Source organism: Gallinula chloropus (assembly GCF_964237585.1).
Source record: "Gallinula chloropus genome assembly, chromosome: 12".
Classification (NCBI taxonomy): domain Eukaryota; kingdom Metazoa; phylum Chordata; class Aves; order Gruiformes; family Rallidae; genus Gallinula; species Gallinula chloropus.
The window spans coordinates 17,866,041-17,892,192 of record NC_140097.1 but is presented as its reverse complement, the minus strand read 5'-3'; the positions used below and the strand labels follow the sequence as shown (position 1 = coordinate 17,892,192).

Sequence of the window (26,152 nt, the reverse complement as noted above, 5' to 3'; positions counted from 1 at the left end):
ATAAAACATGGGGCTCTCTTAATCTGTAGGTTAACAGAAATAGGGGACAAAATTCTGGCATTTCTTTTGTTCTTGTGCATTCATATTGGTAAAAGGGAAACTCTTGTGCCTTCAAGGACACAGAGGAGCATTCGTGGCTTGAGCCTCTCAGTAGAAAACCTAACTTTACAGGGCAGATACCTCCAGGAGGTTCGTTCCTCATCTTGCGTGAATGCCAATTCCAGAGACTCGTGCTTTAGCTGTACAGGACAATTTGGTTTTGTTTCTAAGCAACAGATACATTAGACGACGGCAGTTCAAAGCTGTGAGCGTGCAGCGTTTGATGGAATTAGACTCCAAGGCTTTTTAGGAGGTGATGGTTTTAGGGTTCGCTGATATCAATAAATTCTTTCTCGGGGGGAGGACCACCTCGGTACCAGCTGCAAGTGCCGTCACTTCTCTTGATGCAGGCGTAATGCTTGGCTTGGTGCCCGTATAGCTTTCGTTCTATCAGCCAGTCTGTCCAGAGGCACTCATTTGGTGTAGTGATGGAGCAGGGCACCATGTAGCAGGTAGTAATCTAAACGTGAAATAGTACATTAATTCAGTACGTTGCAGGCTCCTTTAAAATGCTATTTATTCTCAAATAACATGAAATAGATGGTGCGTTAAACAAAAACGGCTCCCATCAGTGGAAACTACTGGTGTTTGTAGGTGGGCTCCACCCTTAGATGGTTTCTTGTCCTATACTTACTTTGCAGCCACAGCCCATTTGATACCTCTGGTTAAGGCTCTTCTTTTGAGACAAGGATAAATCATCCCATGGTTCAATGTAGTTGCATAAATGGATGAGGACTTTACCATCACTTAAAATTTGACCTACAGCATGGAAAAAAGTCAAAAATAAGTCAAGCAAATAAAACTGTTTTCTAAATACTGGAAAAAATTTAAGAATACCTGAAGTTTTTTACTAATTGCACCACATTAGTTGTTACTTAACACTGTTTTTCAGTGAATCTATAACTGAGGGAACTGTTCTGATGGTTGCATGCTGAATAAATGTAAAAGATCTAAGATGGCTATTTCTCAAGAGATGCTGATAACCTGCTAGCAAGGGATGGATACCAGTGCAGTAGTTTAAGAAAGGTATCAGGACCCTATAGAAAAATCTGTAGTCAATTAGAACCCCAAATCTGCATACTTGTAGGCATGTGCTCCCTCATCAAGGATGTCTGGGAAAATCATACTGTCAGCCTTAAACAAGTGACACTGGCATACTTCCTACTGACTAATTACATAGTTACTGACCTTGGTTTCCTTTGAAAATGCTTTATGAAATTTGGATGAAGGATGGAAAACATCAAAGATCACAGTATAATTACAGCTTTACATAATTTCTACATCTCACTCTGTATGCCTTAGTACATAAGTATATTATTATTTTAAGAGGGGCTGGCATATTTTTGCAAAGTCAGTCTAAGCCAATACTTCTGGTTTTATAGGTGCTTTAATTTTGTTACATTTTTACCTGTCAAAAGATACTGTTTTTTGTTGTTAGCTTCTAGTTTAACTCCACAGAGTGATGAATCAAAAGGAGTATAGACATACTGGACATCCTTCAGCTTTTCAAATCCTTTAAACATCTGAAAATTAGCAGAAACTGAAAGTCAGTAGTGGAAAACAAACATGAAAAGGCAGTTTCAAACAACAGTTGAAAGAAATCTACGGTGCATCCCTTCTTAAAAGGACTCCAAAGTCAGAACTTGTCTAAGAAAATATCAACTCCTTTTCTACACTAATTAAATGTGTCCATTATTTCTGGAAGGAAATTTGGTCTTCATCCTTTTAAAATTACAGGTTTTTAAATAATGCTTTTTCAGTGTTTTTAATGGACCTTTAATCTCTTTAATTTGCATCCTGCTGGCATCCTCCATGTGAGGTGTGATGCAGAGACAGCATTCATCTCTGAGGTGCTGCTGTGTTGTAAGATGCAAATATTTCACAGTATAGTAAAAGGAGAAATTTTGTCTTGGTCAGTGTAGTGGTGTGTATCTTCAGGGGTGTGAGACGTGGTAAGAAACAGCATTGTTCTTGTATTTGGTCCTTAAAGCAAGCAGGTTTTCCACATCAAGAATTTTGCCCAATGCGACCTTCTCAAATAACTGTTAGGAGAGGGGATCCTGCTCTTTGAATTTACAGCCTGCAGCACCCAAATGGGAAGGTTCAGGATCAAAGCCTGCACAGGGCTCATATTGGCTGCTCCTTAACTAGCATTTCCAATTATGAAAATAATTTTTGAAGCAAGCCATTAAAAGATCAAACCAAACGTGAGAAGGAACCGTAATATGCTAATCAACATCAGAATGCCTGTCATCACCCAATATGACATCACTGAAATCCCAACACTTCAGGGGCCCCACATAGTGACATCATGCTGTGTGCTGACAGCTGTGGACAATCGCAAAGCTCACAGCTCCCAAGGGCATGCTCTCCCAGTTGCAGCTGGCGTCACTAGAAAAATGTTTTTGTGCTACTCAAGTTCTCTCTGGAGATTTAAACGGTACAGGGGCACTAGAAAATACACTGTAATATGTTGGTTTTTCAAGTCTTATTTATGGAATAAAAAAAAACCCAAAGTTGTCATTGGACTTGGATCCAAAAATATTAGAAGTCAATTTGAAATACTTAGCAGAAAAAACACACACCCCAAACCAAAACAGAAACCAAACTGGTATCCTGTACAAAGCAGCAGTGAAGATAGAAAACATATATAAAGATGATATAAAGATGTCTAACTTTATTAGATAAAAGTAGTCTGCTATGCCAGCCACATATAAAAGGTGGTGAGACAGAGAGGTGGTGGAAACCCTGTCCCTGGAGACATTCGAAGTCAGGCTCGATGAAGCTCTGAGCAACCTGATCTAATGAAGATGTCCCTGCTTACTGCAGGGGGTTGGACTTAGATGGCCTTTAAAGGTCCCTGCCAACCTAACATATTCAATGATTCTTGGATAGATGGCCACATGAGGACGCAGGAGCCGGCTGGACACATGCTGCAGGGCACCTGCCTGGTTGCTAGCTCAGCAGGCATTGGGAGCCCCAGACCTTCCTCACCCCTGCTAAGAGCCATATTTCAAACTTGTATCCCCCTGCTTCTGTGATGCTTATGTCTGCCTTGCTCAGGGCGTGGGTACTGGATGCGGATGTCTAATACATAGTAACTATGTGAACTATGCAGGTATCCTCCCATCTGAGCTCCCTCCACATTCAGAAACATTTGTTCGGGCTACACTGGTACAACTCCTTATATCTCATCTCTTAATCTAAATTAACTTGAGGCATTATGCAGAGAACACAAATTGATTTAGCTAGTAGGGGAAAAAAAGCTAAATAACTGTGGCAACTTATAATGGAGATCTAGTTAATGTTTAAATTTTTTGGTGTTTCTTTTGTTGGGGTGGGTTTTTTTGAAACTACAGTCTGACCAATCTCAGGTCATTTGTTAAGACATTTCTTATGATAACAATCTTCTGTTTCACTCATTAAATCATATTTGATCTTCTCAGTGGTATTCTCTCATGTCCTGAAAGTGTGGATACTTTCTCTGTAAAGGGATGGGATGGCTTCATTTGATTCTTCATTGTGGTGTGGTCCATTCCCATCGAGGTTCTGGCAGGACTCATTTGAGGTAGGGAAACAGGGCAAAAGAGTGGGAGAATAGAGAGATGTGACCCTGAGGCTGAAGTCTGTGTTGACACTGGCCCAGGTCTTCTAACACATGTAACAGAGACCAGCACACAGCTATTGCTTTAACGCTTGAGAACAGCGGGGTTTAAGAGTGTTTCTATTACTTAAATTGACTCAGGCATGTTCCTGTTATAATCATCACATCCTTCTGTCTTCGTTACTCCCTCATGCTTCTGAGCTATAACATGGCTTATTTTCTTAGCTTCACAGAATGACTAATACCTGGCTTTGAAACAGCAGGCACTGCTGTGAAGCATAGGTACCACTGTGTTTAGCTGAAATCCCTCCTCTCACTCCCCTGGGAGGGGAGCCCACTGTCTCGTAAGAGAAGTCTGATTCTTTCCGTGGTTTTTCGTCCATGCAGCTTGTGTGGGAGCTCCTTAGCAATGGTGCTTATACTGGTTCAGTTCAGTAAACGGTGTCGATTTTGCATATGACAGGAATATCTTGGGCCTCACTTCACTAGCTTGGTAATACAGGACAGAGTCTCACAAAAGCTAATGGCACTAGTTTAATATTTAGCTGCCCCTCAGAGTAGGTAGATGACCAAGTCAATAACAATACTATCAAGAAGACAAATAGTTGATCACATATAAATCAGGTATATTCTTCTCTTTGTAGTATAATGTTGTAAATGTCACAAAAAAAGAAAATAATAGTAGTTGACAAAATGCCTGGCTTCATACTGTGCCAGTCTATATATGCAAAATGAATGAAACCCATCATTCCTTTTTATTTCTGAAAGTTAATAACAATCATATTTAGTATTTATGCCCCTCTAAAATACCAGTGTTCCAGTGCTATGCCTGATGCACTGCATTTAAAGTAACACAAACATAATTTTTGTAGCAGGAGTAGCATAAACACTAATGTTATATGTCAGGCAGTCCAGAGAGGAATATATAAGAGAAGCAGCAGCATATTGCTCAATTTACAGTTGCAGTAAGCTGTGCCCTCTCTAGGTTCTGTGTTTCTTTACTAAGAGCAGAGAATTGCTGAGGGAATAGCAAATGTGTGTGGCTTAAAAGGTGTTCACCAAAACTAATCGTGAGTTGATAATTGTGATTTAGCTTGTTAGATCCTCCAGCTCCAGACAGATGATTAGGGAAAGTATTCTTACTTTTTAATTTATATAAAGCAAATTCTTGGCCCAGACCTGTGAATGTTGTGCACAGGGCTAGCCAGAAACACGTGGTCAGTGCCATCTGATGTCCAAAGGACTGCTTGGTTTATCGAAACTGCATGTCATCCAATTTGCAGTATGAGAAATTGGCCAGTAAGTACTCAAGAGAAGAAAGACTGCAGGAGTGAAAAGCTAATATTCTGCCATGTGCTGTCAATTTAGATGCTTTTAAATGTTATCATCAGAGGGAAGAAATAAGAAAGGGTGATATCAGGTTATTGCTGTGGGCAACCAAATTCTCAGTTACTCAGGAAACTGAGATACACAAATGATGTCGTTGATCCCTGAGGCTCCGTTCGAAGATCTCCCACAAGCTATTTCTGTGATGTTATTAGTCTGTAGGTTGTCCTGCTCCACTGCAATTACATCGCTCTGTGTTGGTTCCTGTATGATTACCAGGCCCAGGCAAAGTTGCTTTTCTGGATTTATTTCAGTGGCCCTTTACTAGCTATCCCACAAAAGGCTGGCAGATTACAGAAGCTCCTGTTGCTCTCAGCCTCTTTGTGTTGTGGAAGTTTCAAACAAAACTCTTTCCATTGGGTTTTTGGGAGAGGCCAAGCTGGGAGTTGGGTCCCAAGGCAGCTGAGCAGCCTGCATGCCAGGGTGGAAGCCTCAGCTCCTACCTCCTCTTACCTCACTTCTGGCCAGGAGTAAGAATTTGAAGGGTTGGAACTGTTCTAACCCATCTGTCTGTAGCTTAAGCTTGTATGTGATGATGTACATCATCTTTTTATAGAGAAGAATACTTTCTGGTTTGTCCAGTCCTAGCTGACGTGCCTTCTGAAGCTTAGTGAAATTAAATGAAGACCTTTTACTGATGCTTGAGTTTTGAATAGGTCTCCACTTACAAAAATCTGGGAGAAACTCCAGAGCAGCTCCAGTAAATTAACATATTTCAGAGATTTCAGTGTGCTGCTGCTGAAGAACAGGGTTACAGACTGAAAATAGTAACACAGACTACACTTCTCATTCTTTCTTGTGCTGAAGTATAAGATGAAGCTACTGAAGTGTTGCAGGGTAGGAGCAGGAAATTAAAGCACTAACAGGAGGAAAGATGATTGCTCTGGTATTTATATGCTTATTTCTGTAAAGAAACATTTGAAAATACCCTTAATAGTGTAAGACAGCGAGCGGCAGATAGTGAAGAGTTTCAGAGTTCGTTTTAGTGCGGCAGAAAGAGCAGCGTTGTTAAAATGGCTGTAAAGCCTCAACAGAAGTCACGTGCAATAGCATCCTTGAAAATGGTTTGAAGTGTTCTTGTTTGCTGTAGATTTTTCTTAGTAAAACTCCTGTGAGGTGGCCCCCTGATACAATCTGAAGCATTGAATTATTTTTTTTACAGCACGTAGCCATCCATAATGATACTCAGTGGTTTCCAGTGTGTTTCATACAAGTCAATACAAATAATGCAAAATAACATTCCATGAAAAATGAGAAAAAAACCCACTTAGAAAACATAAACCACCCAACCAAGCACCCTCACCAATGCACGCTGCATGTTTGGATTGAAAGAACCTACCTATCTTTTGTGTGCTCCAGAAGCAGGTAGGGCATGATCTTTCTCACAACATGAGAGTTTGAAAAGGATTCAAGATATGTTGTCTCAAAAGACTTTAATGACTGTCTCCTTATTGGAGCAGACCAAATAATGGAAAAGTCCCGTGAGATGCAGAATGATTGCATTTTTGGGTGCTCCAGCTTGGGGTTTTCTTTCCCAGCAACGTTCATACAAATGAATTTTTATTTCTGTGAAGATATGGGAAGGTCTCTCGTTTCTGCACATATCCCTATGTGCTTGTGAACAAAGGCCCTTGCTATTTCAGCTGGAAATGCTTTCCTCTGTTTATAAAGCTTACATCATCCGCTCAGGGAGTTGCGATACCATAATTCAACATGGGCAATCAAGTCTCCACCAGGAACAGCTAATGTATTGAACACCATTCATAGGTTGCAGAACACTTTCATAAAGTTTTCATAAAACAATTGCAAATAAAAAATCTTCTCATCAAAACATAGTTACTTAGCAAGTAACCCAGAATGTCAGAACAGCTTTTCTTCTTTCCCTGCCCCCCCTTCTTTTCATTTATCCCTACTTTGATTTATTCTCTGGAGTTCAGCTGGGTCTAACCGTGGAGGCAGCTGGAGCCTTTTCCAGCTCAGAGCATGTAGGGCTAAACTGTAGTCACATACATAGGTTATCAGCATTGAACTTGAAAACAGCTAAGTGATTCAATGTACCTTTATTTGTTTGATTTCATACCGGATCATTTTGTGGGTATCAAGAGGATCATCGCTGGCAGGAACCACTTTTTCACTGATTATTTTTGCTCGAATCACTGTGATAAAGAAAAAGATTTAAATGAGAGTAAGCATGTGCCCAATTTTACAAGCAATAGTCAACATCATATTGATGGACTTTAGCATTGTTTTTATACTTCAGCTAGAATTAGATTTCAGGGCTCGAAGAACACTAGATTGAGTTAACTCCTGAAAATAAAATTCTGTGTGCTGTGATATAAATCTGAAACTTCTATGAATCTGAAAATCTGGATTGAGTTACCACCCAGTTTTCACAAAAACTGTTTATCAAAATCTTTGAAAGACTTCAATCACAAAAAAAATAATAGAAAAAACACCCATCATTATAATCAGAGAGCAAAGGAAAGGGACACTTCTGTTGATGACAGAAGAGTTGTTCATCAATTAAATAGAGTTGAGCACTTTGAAAGACTGTGCCAGACAAGATTAAAGCATCAATTTTATGTATGAAATTAGGGGACAAGAAGAGGAGTCTTTCATTCACTTTTCTGAGACCACAGATTTCAGTATTTTTCTTACCATACCATGTCTTTAGTTGTCTAAACACGTATAAATTAATTACTTCCACTTTTGACACCTTTTATTCCCTTCCTCCTCTTTATACAAAGAATGTATGACACTTTATGGAAGAAGAAGGAATTTAATTTTATTTTATTTTATTTCCTGTTTGTTTGAGGTGTTTCTGTTATATATGCCCTTTAAAATATAACAGGATTGTGGGGCACAGAGAATAGCAGCATTCTAAGAACATACTAGATGGCCAGAATTTCTCTGGGGACTTCTACCCCAAAAAATATTTAGATTCCTATTTTTGCTCAGTTCTGGGTGGCTGCAGTTCCAGCTCCTCTGCAGACATCGTGCTTGTTAGAACAAACAGTCCATATCTGCACAGAGAGGTGGTGGCAAAGGCCAGAGCAGTCAACAATCGAACAGTACTTCAACTGTAAGTCTAATTCGCCTTTGGGCAGAGATGGTTCTCTGCCAGGACATCTGCAGGCATGGTAGACACCAGGAAATATTCTTCAGCATGAGGGCAAGTCTTGGACACCTTTTGCTTTGTTTTCTTTTGGTTTATTTTTCATGATGAAAGGACTCATTCTGTCAAAATTAGTATTAAATAAGCATGTTGTTTAATAGACTAAGTTAAGTTTGAAGGAGCCTCTGGAGGTCTAGTCCAATCTCTTGCTCAACTTTGAATCAGGATGCTCAGGGCTGTGTCCAGCTGAGTTTTGAGTGTCTCTGAGAATGGCGATTCTTTGTCTCCCTCAGCCCCTGTTCCAGGGTTTGACCACTCTTACAGTGAAATCCTCCTACCTCCCAGTCACTGAAAAAATTACTGAGCTAACACAGAGGAAAATATTTTGGCATCGATATGGTGCTTCTCCCCAAAAAACATTCATTAGATAGGTTGATCTCTAAACATTATATCTAAAGAAAAGGAGTAAGAAACCCAGATGGTAGTTGTCCCTACAGTCAAATAGAGGTTAGTCCCATCTAATAATAGGCAATTCTCATTTCCTCACTTATTAGCAGAGCAAGCTAAGATGTAATAATCAACATGATGCAGATGCCTATAGCTTCAAAGCTTGAGTTCTCTATCTTTTGGCACACTGCTCCCTCCTCCCAGGCCATCGAAACCCTTTTAAAGGAGAATTTCAGCTGCAATGGTTGGATTGGAAGGAAAGAGTTCTTTTAAGTAAGAACAGCAAATTCCTCATTTCAAATGGTAAGTGGCAGCATCTCTTTAATCATCTGCAGATGTGTTATGTTCCCACAAATTAACAGTACTTCTTAAGTGCTTTGATCTAATTCCAGATAAAAAGTGTTGTGGATTGTGTGTACTACGCTGCTGGAAAGGTCAAATTAGAATCACGTTGGTTTGTTTTGCCTTGCTTTCCTTTGCATCATTAGTTCCTAAAAAAGGTTTTCTCATTAAAGAGTTCGTTCAGAAGGTAAGGGTGAGACACGTTAGGAGCCAGCTCTGGTGTTTTCATAACATGGTTTGTATGCAGGAAATCTTTTCTTGCCTGCTCAAAGCAAACATCTGTAGGATAATGAAAACTACTTTTCCCTTTGTGTTCAATGTTGAAACATTACTCATTTTCATATTTTTATTAAATTTGGCTTGTTAGCGTCTGAGAGGGATGTTACAAGTGATCAATTATAGCTCAGAGGGTCTCTATGGAGTTAGGAAAGGCTGAAACTGTAACGTTTTGGGGATTGCCATTAAGAGACTTGTTTCTCAGTGTGTAGAAGAAAATGAAAACTATTTTTATGCCATGTGTGCTTGGTTCATTTGTTTATTTAAGAGAAAGCTTCCAGATGGTGAAGAAAGACCAAAATGAGATTTAATTTTTTTTAATGACAAGAAAGTTTTATTGTTACAGGATGTCTAAATCTTGAGTTATTTGGGTTTTACTTTTCTCCTGAAACCAGATTCAAAGGCACAGAGATCTTTTGGGGCATTTTAATCCTTCTTGCTTTTCTTTCTTCTCTGCTCTATCTTTTTTTCCCAATCAATGTCGTCTAGCTGTCTCCTAAACCCTTTTATTCATGTGGTTGCTTCTGTTTTTAACCACAAGCACTTCCTGATGCTGCATTCCTGGGCCTAGCCATCTCCCTCTCTTAGGCTGTGGTTCAGAGGGTGGTTATAACTTTGGATTCCTCCGAGTCTGCACTTCTTTTCAAGGAATGGTTTCAAGTATAACATGGCTGGCTTGGCTTTTCCTCTCTTTGAGAACAACCTCGGGTTGTTCGGTGTAATAATGTCATTTAGCTCTCAGACAGTTATTGGTTCCTTATGAACAACTTGCATCGATGAAATACATACGCGTAGCCTTCGTGTTCCAATGCCAGTAACTCAGTGTGCCTCAAATTTGTTCAGTGCTTAAAATCTATACTGTTTTTCAAAGACATTAACATTTCAGCAGAACTCACATTTTCTAACTTAGGCTTTTATCTTTTATCAACTTATCTTGTATCAAATTTAAGCTTTTATCCCCGCTTTGTAGCTGAAGGTTGTCTTGGGGAACTGAACTGAAAGGAAGCGAAGGCCAGATCGCATCTCAGAGCAGAAATAAGCTGGCACTCAGTGGCTCCCACGGCTACGCTAAGTCCACAGTGACGAGCTATGGCTGTCTCTCTGAGCAGCTGCTGCTTTGAGTACCAGTGTCACGGTGCAGCGCGGCTGTGAGAGGACAGCCTTCCGTTTCGAAAATCAGCTTGGCAGTTGGACATTGACTGGTAGAAATGTGTTAAGTGGATTTTAATTTCTACTTTCCTGAATAACAATAACCAGCTCCTGGCCATTTCTGAATCAGCACAAGGTAATTCTGCCCTGGGTAAAGCACAGAACATACTGAATATACCATCGGGTCTGTTTGTGTTTATACAGTCAGGAGAAAAGTGCTTTATACTGTACAAAAGTGTGTGTATGCAAGAGGAGCAGAAAGTTAGGCATTAACTGCATCTTTCCCACACACGGGTGATTCTCTCTGAAATTAGCTGTGCTAATTATTTACCTGTAAATAAACTTTACCTCCACCTTGTGTATTACAGATTTTTAGGATTCAGGACCTACTTATATTAGGGGCTTCTTTAAAAATAAATTCACTATCCTGAGATTAATTTTACCTGCTGCAGTGACATATGCAATGGAATACAACCATCTATTTCACAGAAGAGGAGCCACAAAAGAACTGAGCAGTACACTGAAGGCCCCATACGGAGTCATAGATATAGATGGAATCGGGATAAATGCTTTGTCCACTGAAAGTTGTATGGTCCCTAAAAGTAGTAGCTTTTTAGATTCTGAGGTATTTCCAAGGCATTAACAAAGGAAAGACTATTACAAGTTAGTATTCTTGAATAATGTATTCTTTAGGATAATACTCTATATAGTCTTACTGTACTTATACATGTTTAAGATGATGCTATTTAACCATTTTCCTAAACCTGCTGGTCACAGTACTATTGTTTCAAGACAGGCAACTTTATCAACTTTATTACTCCTTTAAAAAGGAAAACAAATTGGCGTCTACTCTCCAGATTAACTTTATTATCCTAAGAAATAGGAGGTAAAGCCAAAGGTAAAAACTGATGAATAAATCAGATCTTTTTTTCCCAAGTATCTGTTAAATATCCACAACTACGTAATGAAAAATACTTACATAGGAAAATACTTCAAATATTACTGCACATAAGAACAAGAAATGGTAATTGCTTATGTGCATTCTTATTTAAAATATATAATCTTAATAAATATGAGTAAAAATAAAAATAATGTTAAGAAGAGTATGAATTTGAAAGATGGACAGATAGGGAGGCTGATACTTGGAGCTTTGGAAATCTCTTGTCATCTGTTTGGACTCAACACTCAAGCTACATTCTGAACAAAATTGTCAAGTGTGTTAAGATCACAGTAATATGAGAAATACGGGCCCTTATTAAACCTTTGTTCTACTTAAGTTGGGCTTAGGTCAGTATTTTTGTTCCTGTGGTATGATTTCTCTCAGAAGAAAAATATTTCACTGTCTTCTGGAATTGAAAGAGATTTATTGATCATCATCACCATGATGGATGCATCCAGTTTGAAATATTAGCTGCACTGTATTTTTTGTTTAGGAAGTTGCAGCTTAAAACCCCAGTTAGAGCTGCCAGCCCTTCAGCAATAGGTAGGCTGTTAAATAGAGGAGCAAGTTTGTCTAGACTGGGATGCTCAGCTGCTTCCTTTTTTTTTTCTTTTTTTTTAGGTTAGCCCTCATTAAGAAAGTAAGAGCATTAGGTCCTGACATGTCCAAATAATTAGATCCCTTTTAGATTGAGATCACAACTAGGACTAGCAAAATCCTTCAAATAGGCATTGTAGGGAGGAATCTGTTTTGGTTCTACCTTCCCATTCACTTCAGATGAAGTTTGCAGACTATGGCATAGCTGCCTGAATAGAAATTTAATACTATGTTTAAACAAACTTTCTCCCAAGAAATCAGGGAAGTTTATTTCATATCACACATAGTCAGAATAGGCTTTGCCACAAAAAAAAAAAAATTGAAATGAGACTTAAAAGCTGTTGACAGGAAAAGAAAGATGTAAGAAGTTACCAACAAGGTTATGAAGTTACCAACAAGAATGTGATGTTGACATACAGCACTTTTTTTATTGCCTCATTTAAGTACCTAAAATACAAGGAGTCATTTTTGAGCCTTTCTACCTGTCTCTAATGTCCAAGATTTCAATCAAACTGTTGCCAGGTGATACTGCTCTTCCAGGGCCAAGGAATAAGTGGCACAAGGAGATAGATCACAGTAAAAATGGATCATTACATGGATGGGTTGAGGACACCATCACAAATATTTCTGGGAACAGATAGAAGAAAGTATCCAAATGTGCAAAACTCCAGTCTATCTATCTGAACTGGTTTTCCTTTTTGGGGTGCAGTAGCTTGCTAGATAAATGTCTCTATTTCCTGAAAGAGCACATCTGGAATATGAGTCAAAGGGAGATTCCACAGTGACAACTGCTGGAGCCCCAATGGCAGAGACCTTGAGTTCATTCAAAACTTGATGTTTCAATTAAGAAATGCTTTTTGTCCATTATTGTTTTTTAAGGGGAAGAAGGAAGTTTTGGTTGTTTGGGTTTTTTATCAAAACCATATATGTAGAGAGAGACTCTTTTTTTTTTCTCTGAAGAGCTTAATGAAGGAGGTTTGCTCTTCAGGGTTTGTCTCAATGCAAACACTTGTGAGATCCAGTGCTGTTTTACATAGTTTAAGGAAGTAAATACCACTGTGACAGCAATTACAGTTGCTCTTGCTCAGCTGCTGCTGTTCCTTCAGCGGCTCTGCTGTCCGGTCGTGGCTGGCGTGTGACAGTGGCTGTTACGCAACTCAGGTCTATACACTGTCTGGAAGAATTTGTCAGAAGAACATTGAGGAGAACAGCACACAAGCTGTTTCAAGGTGTAAGGTCAGGTTCCTAGAGCCAGCAACCCGGAGCCCGAAGTGGTTGCATGGTGATGCAGGGGACAGTGGAGGTGGATCTGGGCTCTGGACCACTACAGGATGACATGCCTGTTTTGGTTCCTGTGCTGGTGTGCCCATGTTCCTTTCAGGCACCTACTTTTTCCTTTGCTTTGAGATCTCCACTCTGCCTTCTGAATAGTGATGAGGGGAAGGGCATTTTACCAAACATTTCTAAAACTACATTTATACTTTTTTCTATGTGTGCTCCTTTTGTAACCCCTGCTCTGAAATGGAGGTTATCCTCCTACTTAGCTGGGTCTGTCCAAACAGAAATACACAGTATATCCTCAGTTTCCCTGGTGGTAATTCTTACGGGTGCTGATCCCCATCTCTTTCTAATTAAGAGCCTCATTTAAATGAATTTGAAAGCATCTGTTAAAGTTTATTTGCCTTTATTTGTTTTGTGGTATCTAAAGGGAAACTTCCAGTTAATGAGTTAATCACGGACACAATAGTGATGACTTTCATTTGACTGTTGGGATAAACCACTTTGAAATAACTGGAGACTAGGTGTTGGCAGTGCTACGTTACGTCCAGAGCAAAACTAAAGCAAACATCTGCAACCCAGGGACAGGTGATTATTGTCGGAGTGTTTACATACAGGATTAAGAAAGAAAGACTTTTTTAGCAACATGTCACCCTTTCCCTCTTAGTGATCAGTGCAATCCAGGACCACCGCTTCCTTATAGAAAACAAGTATTAAAATGCTTTGTATTTCCAAAGAGAAGAATGGGGAGGAATCTGGGTATTAGATTTTCAACAGTGCCCATCTTAAGTTTTAAGTGGGAGTTAATTTGGTGGATTCAGTATGAGACTGGAGAGGAGAAGCAGCATGAAATCACAGATGGGACTGTAATTCTTTCCTATTTATAATGAAAGAGCTGCTCCAAGTGGGATCTCCATGTTCAAAGTAGCCTGGCCAGCACACACAAGTGCAGGTCAGATTTGGTTCCAGTTCAGATCTATCTGTAACTGGCCAAGAATGGAAATGCAAACAGCCGGAAAGCAAGCTAAGTCACAGTGTGAGAATGGACCTGGCCTCCCCTATTCACCTAAACTCAAATTATGGTAAATAATGTTAGAAGTCCAGGATAACTGCCTTGAAGTCTGAAGATAAGGTATGAACACACAGTTCATTGACCTTCTTTTCATCTAGATGCTAAAGGTACTATACCTAGTACATTATGGTCCAATCTTACAAACCTTGTATATCTCCTTGACTCCTGAAGAATACTGAAGGATAATACTATCAAATCTGCCAGAGGAACCCAAGAAGACAGTTTTGAATGCTTGGGTTCTCTGAGTGCAGAGATATGACCAAAACAACCTGAAACACCTTATTCTTTAGATTGGAAACTGGACATTTGATACACTTAACATTTCTTGCAGAGAGGGAAAGAGTCAGCAGGCAAAGAGGATAATCTTAACCTCAAAGAGGAAGAGGAATCCACGGAGAGTTTGTCACAGCATACAAAGATTAATGAACCCAGTTTAAAGCCATACTGTGCTGGACAGAGAAGATTGAATAGATCGCTTGGAGAGAATTCTAAATAGTGTGCACTGGCTGCTGATTTATATTGCTTACAAAGCGTCTAATATGTACAAGAGGTTGTAAAAGTCTTACTCCGTACTTCGGAGCAGCTGTCCCATCTGTGCAGCATTACTGCTTTCCCTGTGCAACTTTGCCATAGTTTTAACTAACTAAGCTAAATTGTTCCATTATGTAACAGGCTTAATTGCCACATTTGCTTATTGTGAAGAGTTGAGTTTCACCAATGAAGAAAGCAAATTAACTTGCTTCATTCATCTAATATGTGTTTATATATCTCTATATAGAAAGGATCATAATTTCTCAAAGTACTTGGGAAAGGAAGAAAGCAGTACTAGGAATACAAAAAGAGCATCCTAACTTTGGCATAAACTCACAAGTATTGTTAATGCTGTCAAAAGAAGGCAAAAGTTTTTGATGGATTGACATTAAAATAATGTTTCACAATAGCTAATTAAGTACCCAACATGTAGCTTTACATATGCTCTGATATTTTTAAAGCAGATTATTTTAGAGATAGGGGTATAACTTTTAGGACAAAGACGACTTTTATTTTCTTACATTTGTGATTCAGTATTTGATTAGTGTTACCTCCCAGAAGCAGTATTGGTAATGCTCTCTGGTATCTGAATTCTCTGAAGAAGAGAGAGTATGAGTATCCATCACTATGGTGTGTGTAGTTGTGGAAATCTCTGTGTGTGTTAGTAAGTTGCTTGGAGCAGAGGTCACGTTTGCTGCGTGTAAATGACCAAAGTAATGAATAATATTACCAAGTGCCAGTACCCTGAGAGTAATGTTATCAGTCTAACCTGAAAGGTTTAAAACCTTTTCAAAGCAAGTCCCTTGACAGCAAATACTCTGGTTTCTCTGTCCACGATGAAGGATTTTCCAACTATAGACTCATAAAAATGCCCCTTCTCATTTTTAATTTTCTTTTTTTTTTATTTTTTTCTTATCATTTTTCACTGCTCTGAGTTCTCTAACTAGCTCTGCTAGTTATGGAGAGGCTCTGCTAGTCCTGTAGCTGCATTTCATGTAGTTTGAGTTGAGAAGAACTGTACGGCGTCTGTACTCCCTGTTTTGAAAAATCTACTCTGGCTTGTATTTCTTCAGTTTCAATTTGGAGGCATGTAAATCCCTTCCTTTATTTAACATATGTAACCAGAGTTAAACTCATAGACAACTTGTGGTTTTTTTCCCAATTGACTCAAATTTATTTGTGATCTTTCAGAATCTGCTTGTTATGAGTTTACTGGAATACTCAAAGGGCTTCATCTTCCCTTCAGTATTGTACTAATTTTTAACTTTAAGGTAACATTTGGCATCCTTTAGGTAACATTTTGGCATTTTTGGTTTAAGTAGTATACTTCTAATGCAAAATATGTCTCATTCTATTCCTTTATTTTATGAATATATATATGTATTTATGGTTTACAATGGCAATAGTTCTTTGTCAAGCACTTCGTCACCTAGAGACCACTTCAGCTATGCATGTCCAAATGCTTTACCATAAATTGGGTTTGTTTATGGCTTTTATTGGGTGTTTTTGAAATCAAAACTTGGCAGCCACTGTCATCACGTCTAAGCAATAGTTTCATAGTATTCACAAATGTTTTTCTTCTTATACAGAAGATTCTAGATCATGGAATGGGGTGAGGGGGAAGCCTAGGTACTGAATGGAAACTGATGCATCTTGTCACAACGGTTTGTTTCGTGTTCATGGGAGACCAGGGATGACTCCTACATTCCTACAGGAGTGCTACCAAATTATTGATTATTGATATTGCTGAAGCATTATGCAAGCTTTGAATTGATGCAGACTTCAGAAGAGAGATAGCTGACTAATTGAGGATAGCTGCTGCACTGCTAGATGATCCCTACTCTTTTGGGAGTTAACCTAACATTAAGCCCCTATACTTTCTTTTCTCATGTGAGAAAATAATGCCCCTGAATGATCTTTAAATAGCTGAAAAAGAACAAATATGTTTAGCAAACAGCTCATCTGTCACTTTATCTTTCAACAAGACAGATCAGCAAACAGCAGTTCCGGTTCCAAATGGTAACACCACTCAGGTGTTTGAAGCTGCTGTATGAGTTCAAGTGTAAATGTAAACAGCACACAGGGCAGAACTGTCCCAGTATTGAGTGAATCCAGAAAGTCTTTTCCTCTATGTTTGCAGAATGGATTTATTAACTGTAAGTCTACACTGCTACTGTTTCTTCTTCCTCCACAGCTCCTGGACTCAAGGTCAAGAGAATCTTAAGTTCAAAAGCTGTTTGTGCTAGTTAGGATGTAAAGACAATTTTATTTTTCCTGCTTTTAGGTTTTTCTTAATATATTACATCAATAAATGCTTACAGCCATCTGTAAAATAACTAATTCAGCAGCCCAGTAATTAACTGGACCATGCTTTCCAAAATCAGAAAGAGTGCAACGTAGTAGACTGTTTGGACACAAGTCTTTTGGCTCTGTAACCACAGAGCTTGCTGTAAGTAACAATAGCAGGCTTTCCCCCTTTACTCTTTGGAAAGCAATGTGTGCTGATGACGTTCCCTGGTCTTGGTGGCGCTTCCAGTTGCGTGAGAAGGTAAGTGTGGTGAGATAACCATATCTGTAACTGAAAAACCAAATCCTTGTAGTGATGTTTCATCACTTGGGCTGGAAGAACACCACAGAGATTTCTCAAGGGGAAGTTTAATTTCAAGTAAGTCAGACTTAAATTCTACTGACCCAATGCAAAAAAGAAAGAAAAGAGAAAAAGATGGTGGCTACACCTGCATCTTGCACATTGAAGGGAAGGGACACAAACACATCAGAAAAGGTTTAACATCTTAATCAGTATGGGCCCCTCTGCCCAATTAATACAGGCACTGTGCAAATGTCTTAGTTACTCAAGGTGACAGTGAGAGACCTCTCTCTTCTAGATGATAAATTAGGATATTTCATCACTTGCTGTTATTCAAGATGCTTTTATTCAGAAAGAATTGCAGCATTCCAACAAGTCACTGTTTTGAAACACCCATGAATGCTTCAGAAGTCAGCGTAGCAGATACCAAGGATTACTTTATCGTAATTTCATACAGGTATTAATTTGCACTGAATTATTTTTCAACAAATGCTTTGCAGAATTTGGTTACTCTTATGTGTTTAATTAACACAAAACTGCTAGTCTGCATCAAAAATGCATTTCCATTTGAGGCTTTCAGAATGTAGGAGGCCCATATTAAAGCTCATTAGGACTCTCAGGTAGGTCAGGGGTTTGTGAATGTGTTTTTGGCTCAAGATGCAAAAATTCCTTGTGTTGAAGGCAAGAGTTGATCGAGTTTGGCTTCCTTGTTAAACCAGAAGTTTATGCAGTTTTATTTTTTTTTTTAATTAGAAGAATACATTCAATGTATGAGTTACATTTTAAAATCTAGATTTTATAAAGTTTAAAAAAGAAGAGGTGAGTACATTTTAACAGATGTGTGGTACTCTTTTAACTTGAATGTTACCTAAAAAATAGCATGATTTCCTAATGTTGTTCAAGGTCAGTTTTATTTTTCTGCACTGTTTTTACAGCTGCTACTCATGTTACCAGAAATATTTCTCTCTACTTCACAAGCCTCAAATACCACATCATTTGACTAGTAATCAACATCTGCCTAATTTCAGCTGAGGAATAACACTCTCTTTATGCTCTAAAGTCTGAAGAACAACATACATAATGTTATTGTAGATTTCCATTCATAGCTGCATGTCCCGTCCTCTGTGCGGAAGAAACCCCACATTATTGAGATGCTTTTTAATGAGAAAGTGAGGGATTAAAGTTGGTAGATTAATAGGATTAAGAGTTTGGCAGCCTTTCATGTCCTGTGTTTTATATGATTTAATCTTGTTTCTAAGCTTTGTTTTCCACACAGCGTGTGTACAACGTTGTTTGTGAAATCGTGGGGCTTTAGTTTCTTAACACTATATTATGGAGGCTTTAAAATAAAAATAACACAGTTCCTGATTTTCTTACCCTGCATTTATAACCTACTGGGCAATGAGTCAGTGTTACTGAGTTACTTCTAAACCAGGCGACTGGCATAATTCTCCTGAGATGTCATTTTACTGCACAATACACAGCTCTGTTATTTCCCTACAGCTGAATTATTTTATGGTTGTCAACCACGTTCTAATTGACAGGAGCATGGTGCTCAGTGGATCTGTCTCCTTAAAATTCTGCCCTGTTGTCCAGTTTCATGATGCCACCTCATTTTATAGCTACAACTTCTAAGCTTTTGGGAACGCTGCCATGAAAAAGTTCAATGGGCGAAGGAGAGTGACTGCATTTTTCCAGACTAAGACCCATTTTCATGCTTAAATGGCAGGGTTCTGAAGAGCAGTAATTACAGAAGATTGGAAATTATTTCTTAGAGTTGCATGGTATTGGCAAAGCAATTCAAGTCTTATATTCTAATCTGAAAAGCAAATTGGGAGAATAACTAGACATGGAAGTTTTCGAAACTTTTACTTCTGTCTTAAAACCTGAAGTAGATTTAGGGTTATTTGTACATCTTACTGAATTAATACTTCCTAGTCCCAAACAGGAAATTCAGTCTTTATGCTAGGAAGCTGCTCCACTAACATTTTATTCTATGTTAGCTGCAAACGGAAGGACTCAATGCCTGCTATTGCCATGGCAGCACTGAATGTGAGTACTGAAGTGCTTTATTGCCCATTCAGCAAAGACAGGTAGAAATACACGTAGTTGTACGTAAGCATTGTAACGGCACCACATCTCTGCAGTCAGTGCAGTCACCCCTTGTGTTTTTGAAAGCATTTAGAAGTTTCCTGCTATGATGCCAAGAAACTTATATGTACTGCAATTATGACTTAATCGCAATTCACAGGCATTTGAACCATTGATGGGCTTGGCGGGGTCGCTGATGTTTTTTCTGTGTTAAGAACATCACTCTTGAGTGCAGCAGTAGGTACTTTAAGCTAAGTAATACCTAGGATTCAGGTGGTCTAGGGTTTTTTAACTTTTGTTTGAAAATATTATTAATGTGTATAATACTGTGCGTAACCAACAAGTAAGAGAAATTAATATATACATTTTTCATACTTACAGAAGTTAAGAAACCTCCATCCCCCTTTGTATAACTGACTTTGGTAGGGCATTGTACATCCAAAATAGGTGAAAAGTGGGTTTGGCATTTATATCATTTACTGGTCTGCTGAAACGGGAGTTAATTGTACAAGGTCTATTTCTTAATAATTTTTGTTAATGAACTTACTATTAGTCACGTAACAAAAAGTGGATGTAGGGAAGGGTATGACTTAATGATCCCTACCTGCCACCATTGTTTCCTGAGCACTTCAGGGACTATGGAGCATAGGGCTGGAATTCAGCTTTTCTCGTCCGCTTGCTGAGGCCATGGGGGAGGAGAATTACCTCATTTTCAGCACCTCTGCATTAAACCTACCCAGTATGAATAACTGCACTTTTGAGATTAGTACAATTTCTAGCTGGTTTTAAGATGAATCATTGGTTAATATAATTAGGGCTCTGCAAATATTGTTCTGGCAGAGTGCTCTTTCAATGGCATTAATACAGTCTTGCAAGTTCTTTTTCATAATAATTCTTGCAAAAAGCATGCTCAGGTGCTGTGCTCTCCCTCTTGAGAGGTAACTAGAACAGCAGAAGTCCAGGACGTTATTTCTATTATTGAATTCACAATTCTTGGAGTAGAAACTCTGCTCTCATTTCTGTGTGGGAACCCTGAGAAATCATAGCTACATAATCCTCTCCAGTCAGTGAGAAGTTACTCTAGAAGTATACCTAGGCATCATTGTCATGAATCTCTGCTCTAAGGTAGGCTATTGCCATGGATCTGCCTCCATTGGGCAGGACAATAATCTAAATGCAGATCATACATCAAGCACTGTAACCTTTCCTTGCTCTGGAGGTGAAGTCTGGAAGACTGTAGGCAAGTCCAAGATGTCAACTGGATGACCCCAGGTCTGTCCAAAAGCATGGCCAGGGTCAGCCAGCTTTCTGCCACCAGCCTTCTGCAGCGAGGCCGTTTTCTCCTTCCTTCAAGCATCGGCATCAGGAGTCTTTTATGAGGCTCTGTTGAAACCCTCCCAGAAGTCTAAGGTCTGTTGCATCCCTGTCTTTAATGGTCTTCTGCTATGTGGTAGGTTACTACTGTTTGTGTCAACACCGTGCTCCTACACGCAGGAGGATTAATCACACAGCTGCTTCATTTTCTGATAGAACCCTCCACCCCACTGAAGGTGCTCAGTACCCTCAGCATGCGTCAGGGCCTGCATAACCACACTGCTCACAGCAGGTAGGCTCTCTGTGGTTAAGAATATGGTGAGTACATATAATATTAATAGAGTAAGAATAAAATATAAAGTCTACTTTAATTTCCCTGTTCACCTTTCCTCCCTTAAGTTGTGAGAAGTGCTGTCTATATTTCTAATACATTTTCCCAATGCTGATTTTCCCCCATCAGGTAAAGTTACTTCCCTCTCTAATAATGTACAAATTAATCCATTCCAGTACAAAACCAGATCCTGTATTACAGAGAGCCAAAATCCTGGGACGCTGAGCTGTGGAAGTTTTAATAAGAGAGTCAATAATAAAGAAAAGCATATTGTAATTTTATCCCAGAGGAGCCAACTTAGAAAACTCAGTTATTTAAGTAAAATTTTTAATATGATTAAAATTTAATATATCATCTGGCACATCTTTACAATGTCTGATTTTAGTGACCTTATGAGATTTTAACAGGCTGAAAATACTGCCAAGCTCCAGCTGTAAAGCTTCTGTCATATTTCGATATGTAACACTTTTCCCCAAACCTATAGAACTATCCTGTGAGGCTATATTGTGTGTTTATTTGCACTCAAGATCTGTTGGTCATTTCTTTTGGAATGTGGTGCCCAATATTCAGTAAAAATAAAAATTTTTATGTATAGTTAAGAAAAATAAGCAATAACTATAAGGCACTTAAATCAGAAAGGATTCTTCTAACTTGTATTGGTGTTACATAGCTAAGAAAGGCCAAGTATTTATGTATTTGTCCTACTGTCCAAAAAGTAACATTGCTTATGCCTTTGGAGCAAAACCCAGCATGAATTCAGTCACAGACTTAGAAAGGAATTGTGTCTCTCCACATACACCAATTGTGTCCATGGTTTCTCTCCAAGAAAGCCACTATCAGAGGAATTCTCCTGTATTGGCTTGACACTACTGCATTTGAAACGTTAAACAGCACATCCTCAGCACGGTTCCCTTCTATAAGGAGAAAGCTCCCTCAGCTCCCTGCCAGGGGTCAGCAGTGACTTTAGCAGAGCTGTGTGAGAAACTGCTCACTCCCCTCTCCATTTCCCTCCAAAGTCCTCTTCAGAAGTGTAGCTGTGCGTGGGGTTTGAGAGCATCCAGCACTGACAGGGCACGCTGGCAGGATTTACTGCCCACCTTTCTGTTCTTCCCGCAGCCACCAAACACCTGTGGGGCTCATCACTCAGTCCTGGTTTAGTCTTAGTCAGTGCCTTGCCAGACCAGCACCTCTCTCTTACTCTCACCCTGTCAGAAAGCCTGTTACTTCTGTCACGTTACTCAGGGTGTGTGGTAGCTGTGGGTATTTGGAAAGAGAATAAAGCCACAAAAGCCTCCTGACAGTAAAAGACAAAGTGTCACAGCACTAACCATGTGAACAAAAGTTAAAGTGAAAAGAGCTTGTCCCAGACTTAATTAATTTCTCTGTTTGTTGATTTTTTTTTTTCTTCCCATTGGGTACCTCAGAGATACACTGAGGGTTCTGACTGGCTCCACACATGCAGTTAGTGGCTCAAGAAATGAACCACCCCCTCCACCTCCAACATAAGTGATACTAAAGGGAATTAAAAATTTTCCAAACATACAGTGAAGGTGAGAAATAATGCCATAGCTGGAGTATGCATAGTGGTTGGTAGTTCGATGAGCAAGACCCAAGATTTTGTCTCAGTTTCTGTGTTACCACAGAATTGAAAGACATGGAGTCATTCAGGGGTGTTACTAAGACGTGCTAGGGTTAGATTCTGCAAGGAAATACATGAAGGTATTTGTGGGTAGAGGGATAGGTGAACTTAAAAATAACTGAAAAAAGCTTGATGGATTCAGCAAAGTAGCTATTCAGCTCCCATGGATGTTGGTAGCTGAAGAGCTCTGTCCTTTGCATTATCAATGTTATGGTAGTCTGAAAGTGTTGAAGTACAGATATTCAATTTAATCTTCTTACCTCTCTCTAAGTCTGGTGATATTCGCAGAAGTTTGAGGTACGCTACTGGATGGGTACTTAACAGCATGGCTGGGGTTTCAGCATCCCTGTTAAGAACCCTCCGGCCCCAAGGACACTGGGGTGGCTTCCAGCCCACTCTGTCCAAAGCAAAGCTGAGCTCTGGAGGCGCAGATGGGATTCCCAGGGGATGGAGCTGTGTCCAGGGCTCCAGCCTACTGCTGCCCCCCTTCCCTGGGGCAGCCCCAGCCCATGGCCTTCTCATCTGGACACAGGGTGAAAAATCAGACTGCTGGCATCAGGGACTGAGGGGCTGTCTTTGCCAGGCTGGTCGGTTCTCTCACAGGGCAGGCACCCCACTGCTCTTCTCTGGCTCCTTTCAAGTAATTTTGCTCTGCTTATGCAAGATGTTGTGGCCAGAGCAAATCAAACAATTCTTCCATAAATGTTCTGAGCAGGTCTTACGTCTACATATATTCATATATAAAAATATGTATACACATATTTATATGAATGAATATCTTCATCTCTGTCATTTTATCAGTTTAAAATAGCATTGCTACGTATTCTAAATGTTAAACAAAGGGGTCCTTGCTATAAACATTCCTTAGTCAAAAAGTGCTGTTTATATTTGTACAGATGACAGCTTGAGTATCAAGTCCAAATATAAAGTAGTTTTATTTTGCACTATTCAGTACTCAAATATAGAGGTAGCATACGTTTACTCTTTATAAAAGGTATCTAAGAATGGAATAAATCTTAGCTTATGTAAAAAGTCCATAATGACTGCCCTAAGGAAGGGGTCTCATAATGAGTAGTTAGAATTTCCTCTCTGCTGTGAGATTGTTTTGTTAGAAGAATCTCTAAGTCTGTTGAAAAACTCTTACTTTCTGATGTATTCAGATGCAGCAGTTAGGGGCACGCATATGTGGTAAAGCTCCTGGTAGCACGACTTCTGTTTTCTTTCACACCTCAAACAGCCCCAAGTCTGTAATGCCTGGTGTAGGTAACTTAATGAGAAGGGTTGCTTAACACAGCCAGATTAAAAAACAATTTAACTGATGGCCACAAACAGAGCTTAGAGTTTGTCATGGCTACAAAGATTTTCTGTCAGGGTATAAAAGCAATTAATCAGTATGCAGAAGGTATTGCCTGCCCCATAGAGATGCTAATTTTGTGACACTTTGGAAACTCATGTTCTACATTTACTGTTCACACTAGATGGAAGCTAACCAGCCTTAGCTTCAGCTCATGAAATCGCAAGGCAGCAAAATGTCACATTTTCTTATCCCCATGCAGTCTCATTTCAAGATCTTTAGGTTCTTTCTGTAAGTTGTTTGACAACCACAGTGCTGACTGAGTATCATGAAACACAATTGTCCTAAAGCCTGGAAAGTTATATTTGTACAGAACTGCTGTAGCCATTTCGTCTGCACAGAATAAAGGGCCTATCAGTTTCCTGCTCAGGTATTTTTGGAAAATGACAAAAACCCACCACAACCAATTAAAGAAATTGTAGTATAGCAGAATAGTGATTGAGTGTTTCAACATGTTATAGCTGGGGACTTTTATGTGGGGGGTTGATTTGATTGGGTTTTTTTTTCCCCAGAGTGCTCTAAAAACCCCTATATGCAAAGTTTACACCTAGCAGACGTCTTCAGAGAGAATATTCTGTCACAGATACTGTTAGCAGCTGTTTGAAAGTTCAGGTATGCTTCCCACTCACCCTCAGCTAGGACCCAACACAAAAACTGTTCTTTTATGAAAAAAAGAAATAAACAGGGCACTAAATAACACAGCGATTTCAACAACAATTTGTAACCACAAAATACTCTGGACAATCAAGAAAAGCAGAACAGCTGCTACCATTTTTTCCCCCGTAACCCTCTCTGTAGTCATTTTGGTTTAAAATCCTTGGAGAGACTAAGGCACCTGGTTAAACACACTCCTCTGGGGCTGTAGGAAACCCCACAGCGGCAGTCTGAGTAGCCCCATTAGATCTCCTCCCGGGCGAGCTAAAAGCACGCGGCAGTTCTCACTCACCTAAAGCCGAGTCGCAGATGAGCTGCTGCGGGTGAGCAGGGGCACAGCTGCACGCCTCCACCAGCTCCTCAATCCTGTGGGTCAGAAGTAGCAGCACTGAAAACAACAAGGTACTCGGGACAGGACTCATGTTGCCTTGAGCACAGCTAATCGGTCAGCCAAGAGAAAATGCGCTTTCTTACTGGTGGCTTTATAGCTAAACCTCCTAACAGCTCTCTGATTTCTTCCGCGTGCAGTTCGGTTTCAACAGGCTTGGATGGTTTAGGAAAGCCCTCTAATGCTCGCTCTGAGTATACGCTTATGTTAACGGACTTCTAATTTCCCTGACATAGGACCCTCTTATTTATGGCCCCGACGGTAACTCCTAACTCCGCCTTCCTTTAAGGAAAAAGCACATCATTGGTGACAGTTATTGTACCAGAAGAGAGGTTACCTTGGTAAGCGTTGCAATGTTGCTATTATGAGTCAGTAGAACTATTAATAATCAAAAGCCTTTACAAAAACATTTTACGAGTAGCTGAAGCTGATTTTATGATCCATAGCAGAAGAAAGATTTTTCTATTTTTCAAGTAAATTTCCCTCCTGTCTGAATTTCAAAGGAGTTCTGCTACCTTCTCCTGGATTTTGGTCAAGTAAACAAAGCTGTCCCTTTTTAAGCTCTGCTTTCATTTGCAGCCCCTGATCTTCCCCTGCGCTTCTCTGTGCTTTCTTGAAATGACGTCCCTGTTTGCAGGCTGGACAGAACTTCATTCATGAAAAGGCAATGTCTCAATGCTCTGTTTGTGAGCTTCCAACAATTGCTAGTTACACAGAATAATGAATTAGAAAGAAATGCTGCACTAAACAGCATTTTTTAAATATCTCATCACAGATTTGATTTAAAATAACAAGAAGAAATATACCCATGGTGTATGCTGGAGGCACAGCTCTTTCTCTGCGTTCCTTATTTGTGTAATCCCAATCAACACAGATCTGTATCTGTATTTTCTGGCTCATGTGGAACATGGAGCGCAGGCATAACTACAAGAGTTCGGAAATCTTTTTCAACTTCAGA

The 26,152-nt window shown here is 39.5% G+C and overlaps 2 protein-coding genes across 2 annotated transcripts in view; one reads left to right on the top strand and one right to left on the bottom strand.

The window, feature by feature from the left end:
• SYN2 (synapsin II) overlaps positions 1-26,152 on the top strand; it is a gene marked incomplete at both ends in the record, with an annotated part of 173,562 nt that overhangs the window by 91,385 nt on the left and 56,025 nt on the right. The window lies entirely within an intron of this gene.
• Positions 362-25,228, bottom strand: TIMP4 (TIMP metallopeptidase inhibitor 4; the record flags this gene model as incomplete). Its single annotated transcript, XM_084269426.1, has 5 exons — positions 362-559; positions 734-858; positions 1,508-1,622; positions 7,148-7,245; positions 25,099-25,228. The coding sequence occupies 5 exons, from the start codon at positions 25,226-25,228 to the stop codon at positions 362-364; spliced, it is 666 nt and encodes a 221-aa protein (XP_084125552.1).